General features: G+C 44.2%; 1 protein-coding gene across 1 annotated transcript; it reads left to right on the forward strand.

The window, feature by feature from the left end:
• The first annotated feature begins 4,731 nt into the window (after positions 1 to 4,731).
• LOC120986496 (protein kinase C delta type-like) lies at positions 4,732 to 10,826 on the forward strand. Its single transcript, XM_040415119.1, has 5 exons — positions 4,732 to 4,844; positions 5,377 to 5,578; positions 6,087 to 6,230; positions 6,894 to 7,019; positions 10,698 to 10,826. Exons 1-5 carry the CDS (start codon positions 4,732 to 4,734, stop codon positions 10,824 to 10,826), a joined length of 714 nt encoding a protein of 237 aa, XP_040271053.1.
• The last annotated feature ends 347 nt before the right edge of the window (positions 10,827 to 11,173 follow it).

Genomic DNA, 11,173 nt, shown 5'->3' on the forward strand with positions numbered 1-11,173 from the left:
GTGACATGGGGTATACAGAATGTCAGCAATGCAGTCAGGAAAATGAGAACTGGCTGGGAGAATCCGAGCACAACACTGGAAGCGCCAGGGGAGAAAAGGGGTGCACAGCATGACTTTTTATTTTATTTTATCACATTTGCTGCTTCAGAATTTTTATTTATCTCGGACAATCCCGTTAAACTAGGATTTTAGCTATTTATGTATATGGGACTGCCAAAGGGCATCAGTTTGTTTTAGACTTTATCAGTTCCATCATGACTTTTTTCAGGATCCATCATGATCAATTATCTTTTTATCACTGAAATTCATGGGTGACATACTGAAAACCTGATAACTGCCTGTCCTGACTATTGTCTGTTTACCGTATTGACCTATAGCTGCCTGCCCTGACCCTTTCCTGTTTTCTGACTACAAGTATTGCCTGACCCCTGTGGGTCAGCTGCCAACTACGAGACAATTCCAAGAGTTAGCATCTTGGCAGCTCATCTCCAGTGAAGTCCAAATCCCAGTATAGGGATTAAAGTGTGAAAACTAGGGGACTGGCAGAATAACGCTCTTATGCCTAGCTCAAAGTGGTTAGTCTAGCACAAACCAGTTAGTTAGCTCAATGGCTCCAAACCCACTGCCTGTTACATGCAGCATGCCATGGTTTCAGAACCCATGCAAAAAAATCTCTATGTCCCTTCATGTTACTATTTCACCATGTGTAGAGCACAGGGATGGACTGGGACAATAAAGTGGCCCTGGACTTCAGCCAGACCGGCCCACTTTATTTTTCCCAAACACACTCAAAAAAGGGGTTATGTCTCTTCAGCAAGTGGCATTTATCTTGTAGAGAAAGTTAATACAAGGCACTTACTAATGTATTGTGATTGTCCATATTGCTTCCTTTGCTGGCGGGAGTCATTTTTCCATCACATTATGCACTGCTCGTTTCCATGGTTTTGACCACCCTGTAATCCAGCAGCGGTGGTCATGCTTGCACACTATAGGAGTAGCCGGGATTGTCAGAGTGCACATAGTTTGGTGCTTTTTTCGACCACCAATGCTGGATTACAGGGAGGTCGTAACCATGATGACGAGCCATGTATAATGTGCTGGGAGACATTTTGTCTCTATGGCACTATCTGCCCTAATAGTGATACAGTGCCCACATAGAGCACGATAGTGCCCTCCTATTCACAGAAAAATAGCGCATTTGTACCCATATAGTACCTACCTAGGTGCATAGAAAGTGCCATACTTTGGCTCTATGTCGGCACTGTATGACTGTGGCCAAAGTACTGTAGGTTTTCACTTTAGGTAGGTACTGTATGGCACCATAAGCAAGAAATACACCATTTATCTGTGCATAACATGGCGCTATCTGAGCACTGTATGACCGTGGGAAGACCTGGGCATACTATGCTCAGATAAGTTGTGTATTTAGTGTCTACAGTGCCCACAAAGTGCCATATCATACCTACCTAGAGCTAAAACGTGGGCAGAAAGTGCCATACTTTGCCTATAATTATACTCTGTCTACACAAGTATGGCGCTTTCCGAGTATGGGTTCTATATGGCACTATGTGGGCACGACAGGCACTAAATGCGCCATTTATCTGTGGATAGTATGGCACTATCTGCCCACAATCATACAGTGCCCACATAGAACCAAATATCGCCGTACCCACACTATTATATGGCAGTGCCCAGAGCGCCATATGTTGACTATGTGGGCAGATAGTGCCCTACTATGCCCAGATAAATAGTGCCCTTAGTGACTGCAGTGCCACACTGTACCCACCTAGAGCCAATCTGTGCACAGAAAGTGCCATACTTTGTCCACAGTGACAAAGTGCCCTTTCTGTGCACAGTCTGGCTCCAGGTAGGTATTCTACTACACGTGGGGGCACAGCGCTCATCTCTTTAGTAAAGAGTCTTTACTACCTTACATTCAGCTCCCGCCTCCAGCCTCCAGTAACAAGTGCGGGCGGCAGCGCTCACTCACTGACGTCACGCGCCTGCGCCGCCTAGTGGGAGGAGCAGGCGTGTGACGTCAGTGAGTGAGCGCCGCCCCCACACTGCCTGCTGTTACTGGAGCTTTACCACCCTGATGGCGGCCCTGGCCGGCCCATAATTCGATCGGCCCACCGGGATTCTCCCGGTACTCCCGATGGCCAGTCCATCGCTGATAGAGCACCTAATAGGCATAAGGAGTCTTAGGCTGGGTTCACATCATGTTTTTGTTATACGTTTAAAGTACACAAAAAACGTACACTTTAATAGATGCCTCAGACAGATACCATACTGGAAAAATGTGATACACTATGCTTTCCCATCCTGCAGAGTCCTGTAAAAAATTTATAGTTAACCTGTACGTTTTTTTTCTGTATGTTAAACGTATGATAAAAACGTGATGTGGACCCTGCTTTATTGGCAATGCAGTGCTGTTCTGGGAAACCGGTATGCAAATGATCTCTTTCAAAATGTACAATCCCATTAAACTAGGATTTTAGCTATTTACAGTCAGGTCCATAAATATTGGGACATCGACACAATTCTAACATTTTTGGCTCTATACACCACCACAATGGATTTGAATTTACATGCAAATCAGGCGAACGGTGTAGGAATAACAACAGTTTGCATATGTGCCTCCCACTTGTTAAGGGACCAAAAGTAATGGGACAATTGGCTTCTCAGATGTTCCATGGCCAGGTGTGTGTTAGTCCCTCATTATCCCAATTACAATGAGCAGATAAAAGGTCCAGAGTTCATTTCAAGTGTGCTATTTGCATTTGGAATCTGTTGCTGTCAACTCTCAAGATGAGATCCAAAGAGCTGTCACTATCAGTGAAGCAAGCCATCATTAGGCTATCAGTCAGGAATTGGCCCAGAAGTTGATTGAGAGCATGCCCAGTCGAATTGCAGAGGTCCTGAAAAAGAAGGGCCAACACTGCAAATACTGACTCTTTGCATAAATATCATGTAATTGTCGATAAAAGCCTTTGAAACGTATGAAGTGCGTGTAATTATATTTCACTACATCACAGAAACAACTGAAACAAAGATCTAAAAGCAGTTTAGCAGCAAACTTTGTGAAAACTAATATTTGTGTCATTCTCAAAACTTTTGGCCACGACTGTATATATAAACATGGAAAATGAAAAAAAAAAATCAAAACATCAAAAATTTAAGATTTTCAAATGGCAAATTCCCTTGAAAATGTAGGTCACCTTTGTTTTTAGGAAGTTGCATAGGTAGCTATTCACTAATTTATTTTTGTTATCAGAATCAATTCCATGATGAGCTGGCACACTCTAATAATAAAGCATGGCAAATCTCTCAGCAGAATAGGATATTCCATACTCATTGTATACTATAGAAAGATTCCTAGATCTCTAGAAGAAATGTGTTTCTTTATTTTATACAAAACACTTTAGAATAAATATTTATGTCTTTGTTACAGTGTTCAGTATAACAATGTTTTATTATGTATGGATTAGGAGAAATGTATATTAGTCTAACTTTTCCTGCGTAGCTTAACAATACTCTGCTGCCCTCTACTGGGATAATATGATCACTACATTTACTAGTGAAGCAATTCAGAAGGCCCCTGTTTCCAATAGAGAACAGAATCAGCACAGGAACCTTTGTCCTGTTTTTAATTTTTACATGTACTAGGCCGGGTATGGTTCTGTTTCTGTGAATCTTTCATGCTGATCAGAACTGGGTCTTAAAGTATACTTTTGGTTTGTAAAACTTCAGGTAGAGACACTTTAGAATTTTTGATCAGTGGGAGCCCCTGATATCTGAAGACCTGAGAGGATGGGGCACCCCTAACTGTAATGGAACTTTAATACATATGAAACAGATTTGATGTATATAGCCAGTGCTGTCCTTACATGCACTGAAAAAAATAAAATCTTCGTAGGCAGCATTGGGTCAATGCGGTTGTGAGGCACAGGTCAGGCAGCGGAAGGTCAAAATCCAGGAATCAGGCAGAAGACAGTACATGGCCAGACAATTGGATACATCACAGGTTTGCAGGAACTAGCATGTGCAAAATCTATTGCTCATGCACCATCTCACTAGGGAAAGTGCTTGAAGTACCCCAAGGTTGCCAGCCATTGGCTGGTGAAGATTAGGATACATACCCTGGCCCTTAAATAGCTGGAGAAACCGTGTGCCCTATCGGTAGAGTAAGACAGCAGAGACACCTCTGGTAGTCGGACTCGCCGCAAGGAAGCTATGGGAGACCAGCAGGTCCAGCCCACCAAAAACTGTGGTGAGAATTGAGTAGAGTGGTGCCATGCCCCCCCGAGGTAGTGGAGTGGCAGAGGGTATGGGCTGCTGATATAACAGTACTTCCTCTTATGTCCCCTCTTCTTTAGTCTGGAAAGTTACAGTAGTTTTTTCAGCAGAGCAGCAGCAGGACCAAAAGATGGGCACGCAGTATAGTTATCAGATCTGTGTCTAGTAAAATGCTGTGCAACATGTCTCCATCACAGGACCAGGACAGATTTATAGCAGCTAGGGGAAAGCCATGAAGGTTCATATTCAATAACTGCAAGCAGAGATCTTAATAATGGGTAACTTGATACAGAAAGGTTGTAAAATTTTAGACTCTTTTACTATATACAAAGAATAACCTTTTCATGCTGAAAGAGGAATATCCCTTGAAGGATTACAGAAGCCGCGGCTATATTCTGTCCAGTAAATGTGTAAATGTGATCTGATGGTTCAGTAATGGCGTCTTCTATGTCACAGATGCTTGTTCTACTTGGGCTGGAATACATGAGCTGCGGGGACTTTGATCAGTTCCTACGGATGAAGGGGCGGCTTGACATCCCCAGTGCAAAGTAAGGCTGAATAAAAACCTCAGCTAAACGGTTAGGAAATGACATAAAATATTAGATCCTGTGTCCGGCCTCATGCACATCACGCTGATGAGATCTGCTCCCCTGTTTGTCTGCTCTCTTCAAAAGAAGAATGGAAGACTGAGAGGGGAAACGTTCCTCCAGAAATGTCAGGGAATGTTTCTCCTCTTCCTTGTGCTGTGATCCTTCTTCTGATAGTAAAAGACAAAGAAGAGAACAGATCTCCCCAGTCTGATGTGAAGGAGCCTTAATCACATTCCAAGGTATTAAAGGAGTTCTCCGGGAATGGTTATTAATGACCATCAGCAACCCATTCTAGAACATGACTAGGACTGGTTGCTCTTTAAAACCCTGGAATAGAAGTTCATGTGATTTTAAGCCACCCTGTAGCCCTGGCCATAAGACACATTTGACAGTAATAAGAAACATTTTGTGTCTCTTATTCTAGTGACTGTTAGGAAAGAGTCTTATGTGTTATCCTCGCATTATATTCATTTATTTACTTTTCTGACAGATTCTATGCCGCTGAGCTTGTGTGTGGCATCCAATATCTCCATTCTAAGGGCATCGTCCACAGAGACCTCAAGCCTGAGAACATCCTGGTGGCTGAGACGGGCCATATTAAGGTCACGGATTTCGGTCTCGCACTTGAGAACATGCTTGGAGACCGCACAGCCACCGAATATGCTGGGACAGAAGGCTATGTGGCTCCTGAGGTGAGGAAAAGGGAGTTTTCATCATTTTCACTGATATATTTGTATTGAAGGGGTTCAGAATACTGATCGCACATCCTTAGGATAGGTCTTCAACATCAGATCAGTCGAAGTCTATTTTTTGGCACCCCTGCACTTTACCTGTCTGATGGAGCCACATTGATTGTGTGAGGGCTTTATTACCTTCACACCATCTACTGATCTCAGGGATCAGCTGTTATTGCCAGGGGAAGCTCAGGGTGGCCATTCATTTCCACTGCAGTGGATTCTGGTGGAGAAACCTAATATTGCAATAGGCCCATTCAAATGAATGAATGAGTGAGGTTCCTTCAGATGACTTTGTGGTTGCAGTTTATCTGCTGCTGGATGGAGGCAGAACATCTTGGTCTCATCCAGTTAAACACATTGTGTGACTCCATTCTACACTATGCTGGCAATCGCCGAAGCCTGAACCCCTACAATAGTTGTCTAAGTATAATCTGTGTAGTCACTCTTCTCTCCTTCCTGGCAGATGCTGGCTGAGGAGGAGTATGGTGTCGGAGTGGACTGGTATTCATTTGGTGTCATCTTAAATGAAATGATTACCAGTCAGTGTACTTACCATCCTAGACTATTCGACACAACACACTCCAGTGCTAAAGACATCATTAAAAAGGTCAGTATGTTACTGCATAATACTACTGTATTTTATACAATGTTACATGACAACCTTTGATAGAAGACATCTCCACCTATAATACTCCATAGTGCACTATGATCTCCTTCACTAATACTCACTACTGTAGTGTTTAGGAGGGGGCCGCCCCTCAGAGGTGCTGCTAGAAGGATAACAATACAACAACCATCATTTCTGTAGTATACATGGTGAAAATACTGGTCTCCACAAGAGGGGATGCCGAGTAGTCACCCCTGGACCCACAACCTGACCGGAGCCAACACAGACTCGGCATCGGCAATAGCACAATGTCTGACAAGAGTTAGCATTGAGGCAGACATTATAGTCTGTCTCCCATGATAACATTTTTTAGAATAACTTAGTCCACCCCTCAGAGCTTATGTAACAAGCAGCCATAGATTTCTAAAATCTCCCATTGCGGACACTACAGCCTGAGACCAGCATTTAGACAGAATAAACACTGGGGCAGATTTATCTAAACTAGCCCAAGAGAAAAGTGGAGAAGTTGCCCATAGAAATCAATCAGATTGCAGATTTTATTTCCCAGCTATTCCCTAAAAATGCAAGATCTGGAATGTGATTGGTCATTGTGCTCAAAGATTGTTATAGTCACTAAGTTATAATTACGTTTCTCATTTTCAGCTCCTCCAGAGAGATCCTGCCAAGCGCTTAGGAGTCCACGGTAACATCCGAGGCCATCGTTTCTTCCAGCATATTGACTGGGTCTCTGTGGAAGCCCTCCGGATGTCCCCACCACACATCCCTGTAGTAAGTACATGAACAGAATGTCTACACACTTCATACACTCTATATCAGTGGTCCCCAACCTTTTTTGCACCAAGGACCGGTTTCATGCAAGACGATTTTCCCAGGGACCGGGGGGTGGGAAGGGTTGTGGTTTAGTCGGCACTGACTGATTCACGCGCATAACAAAAAGGTGCATATTAAAATATATAACACTATGTATGAGGCGGCTGGGGCCAAGGTGACATTATATTGCACGGGGCTACAAAGGCATTATACTATATGAGGTCGCTGGGGACAAGGTGACATAATGCATGGGGTGACATTATACTGTATACGGTGGGCCAAATGGTGACATGCAGTATAATGGTGGGCCAAATGGGACAAGGTGACATAATGCATGGGGTGACATTATACTGTATACGGTGGGCCAAATGGTGACATTATACTGCATGGGGTGGGACAAATGGTGACATTATACTGCATGAGGTGGGCCAAATGGTGACATTATACTGCATGAGGTGGGCCAAATGGTGACATTATACTGCATGAGGTGGGCCAAATGGTGACATTATACTGCATGAGGTGGGCCAAATGGTGACATTATACTGCATGAGGTGGGCCAAATGGTGACATTATACTGCATGGGGTGGGCCAAATGGTGACATTATACTGCATGGGGTGGGCCAAATGGTGACATTATACTGCATGAGGTGGGCCAAATGGTGACATTATACTGCATGGGGTGGGCCAAATGGTGACATTATACTGCATGAGGTGGGCCAAATGGTGACATTATACTGCATGGGGTGGGCCAAATGGTGACATTATACTGCATGGGGTGGGCCAAATGGTGACATTATACTGCATGAGGTGGGCCAAATGGTGACATTATACTGCATGGGGTGGGCCAAATGGTGACATTATACTGCATGAGGTGGGCCAAATGGTGACATTATACTGCATGGGGTGGGCCAAATGGTGACATTATACTGCATGGGGTGGGCCAAATGGTGACATTATACTGCATGGGGTGGGCCAAATGGTGACATTATACTGCATGGGGTGGGACAAATGGTGACATTATACTGCATGAGGTGGGCCAAATGGTGACATTATACTGCATGAGGTGGGCCAAATGGTGACATTATACTGCATGAGGTGGGCCAAATGGTGACATTATACTGCATGAGGTGGGCCAAATGGTGACATTATACTGCATGAGGTGGGCCAAATGGTGACATTATACTGCATGAGGTGGGCCAAATGGTGACATTATACTGCATGGGGTGGGCCAAATGGTGACATTATACTGCATGGGGTGGGCCAAATGGTGACATTATACTGCATGAGGTGGGCCAAATGGTGACATTATACTGCATGGGATGGGCCAAATGGTGACATTATACTGCATGAGGTGGGCCAAATGGTGACATTATACTGCATGGGGTGGGCCAAATGGTGACATTATACTGCATGGGGTGGGCCAAATGGTGACATTATACTGCATGGGGTGGGCCAAATGGTGACATTATACTGCATGGGGTGGGCCGAATAGTGACATTATACTGCATGAGGTGGGCCAAATGGTGACATTATACTGCATGGGGTGGGCCAAATGGTGACATTATACTGCATGAGGTGGGCCAAATGGTGACATTATACAGCATGGGGTGGGCCGAATAGTGACATTATACTGCATGGGGTGGGCCAAATGGTGACATTATACTGCATGTGGTGGGCCAAATGGTGACATTATACTGCATGGGGTGGGCCGAATAGTGACATTATACTGCATGGGGTAGGTCAAATGGTGACATTATACTACATGGGGTGGGCCAAATGGTGACATCATACTGCATGGGGTGGGCTAAATGGTGACATTATACTGCATGGGGTGGGCTAAATGGTGACATTATACTGCATGGGGTGGGCCAAATGGTGACATCATACTGCATGGGGTGGGCTAAATGGTGACATCATACTGCATGGGGTGGGCTAAATGGTGACATTATACTGCATCAGGTGGGCCAAATGGTGACATTATACTGCATGGGGTGGGCCAAATGGTGACATTATACTGCATGGGGTGGGCAAAATGGTGACATTATACTGCATGGGGTGGGCAAAATGGTGACATTATACTGGATAGGGCAACAATTCCCCCCCCATACAATATATATTCAGTGTCTGCATGGCATACATAGCTGAGTGCTTGCAGGGCTTTATAGTGCACTTAAGGCCATAGGTTGCTTTTTTAACCAACTAAAGGCTACATTCACACGTCAGTATTTTTCTATATCCCGATTTTCGGTTTGTTTTTTGCGGATCCGTTGTTCCTGAAAATGTTTCCGTATGTCATCCGTATGTCATCCGTTTTTTGCGGATCCGCAAAAAACGGAAACATGTATAAATTTCAATAAGCAAATAAAGTTGTTTGGATTTCTTTGAAAAAAAAAAAATGGAAAAAAAATTAAAATGTAATTTCCAGGAACGGAATCCGCATAAAACGGATGACATACGTAATGACATCCGAATGTCTTCCGTTTTTTGCGGATCCATTGACTTTGTATTGTACCAAGATCAGAATTTTGCGGAAAAGAATAGGACATGTTTTATATTTAAACGGACATGCGGAACGGAACAACGGAAACGGACAGCACATATTGTGCTGTCCGATTTTTTCCAGGACCCATTGAAAATGAATGGGTCCAGATCTGGTCCAGATCTGTTCCGCAAAAAACGGAACAGATCAGGAAAGAAAAAACGGACGTGTGAATGGACCCTTATTGTATGATGCAAACACAAAGCATCACCTACCTCAGGCAGTAACAGTGACAACCCCATGACAGCAGCTAGGGCCCACACAGCACACAGGGTCATGCACTGCAGGAGTCACCAGCCCGAGTAATGTACAGTCAGCAAGCCACACTAACCTGAAAACACTACACTTCCGACTGCGCTAAGCCCCGCCCCCAATCCATTTATAGCCAATCAGCATTTGTCTTACCACTAACCAATCAGCGGGCCTGTTATAGCTGCTCTCACATCAGGTGTACATGAAAGAAGGACTGGGATTGGCTGGGAGCAGCTGCCTGAGGAATTGTCATACTGGTATGGAGATTGCCGACTCCTGCATTTCTCCTTGTCTGTATTGCCGCGGCCCGGCAAACAATCATCCAGGGCCCGGTCTTGGGCCGCGGACCGGTGGTTGGGGACCACTGCTCTATATGATTCTCAATGTCAGGGGCCTGATAGGGGGACATGTTGGCAGGTGATAAGAAGGGGGGCAGAGCCACCAAGCAGTAGCAATTGTCACAGAACATGGAGGCTTAGGGATTGGGCTACTGAACTCCAGATCCAGGAATCCATGTCAGCATACAGATCTTTTATGTGCTTTCATTAGTTCACACCTTGAATGTATTTTTGTAGGTAAAGTAATAATTATATTTGTAACAAATAATTCTTGAATGAAGCTGGTTGGAGGCAGACCCCTGTAATGAGTGTAGACTACTACCCTAATTTGGCATTTAATATGCTTTATACTTCTCTAGAAAAAGTATATCTTATTACGGTGGAGGATGAGTACATAAGGTGATCATATTACATGTTGAAAATACAACCAGCATAAGCTTCATATCAGGTCAATGACCAATTGTGATGATCGTATCCTCATCTTTTATCTATTTCTTTTTCTTGTAGCCATCTATACCTCAACGCTGTTCCAGACGATTCAACCTGGACAGAATAGAGGCAGCAGCGGCCAAGAAGGGACCTTTACCATTAAAACATCAGGCCATTTTCAGAGGGTTTTCATTTGTCACCCGGTAAACCCTCCACCAGCTGTAATGTCACCAGAGCAAAATGTCCTCCTGAGCTCCTGGAGAAGACCTGGACCCTGGAAATCCCCTGCAATTGGACTAAAGGAAAACATCTTGAGGACGGACACTGATCCTGAAGCTATTCCCACTGGACGATGTGAGTATGTGTACGGGCATTTGATCAAGGGACTATTTTACCACTGCCTGATTTGCAGTCAGGAAGGAGTGTTTTTCCCCTTAGATTAGGACAAATTGGCAGATGTCATAAAGGTTTTTTTTCTCTCCTTCCTCTGGATCAACTCAGTTGCACTCCCCTCAGTTCAGCCATTCACCTAATTCAAAGTACAATTTGGCCAA

Source organism: Bufo bufo, chromosome 1 (assembly GCF_905171765.1).
Source record: "Bufo bufo chromosome 1, aBufBuf1.1, whole genome shotgun sequence".
NCBI lineage: Eukaryota > Metazoa > Chordata > Amphibia > Anura > Bufonidae > Bufo > Bufo bufo.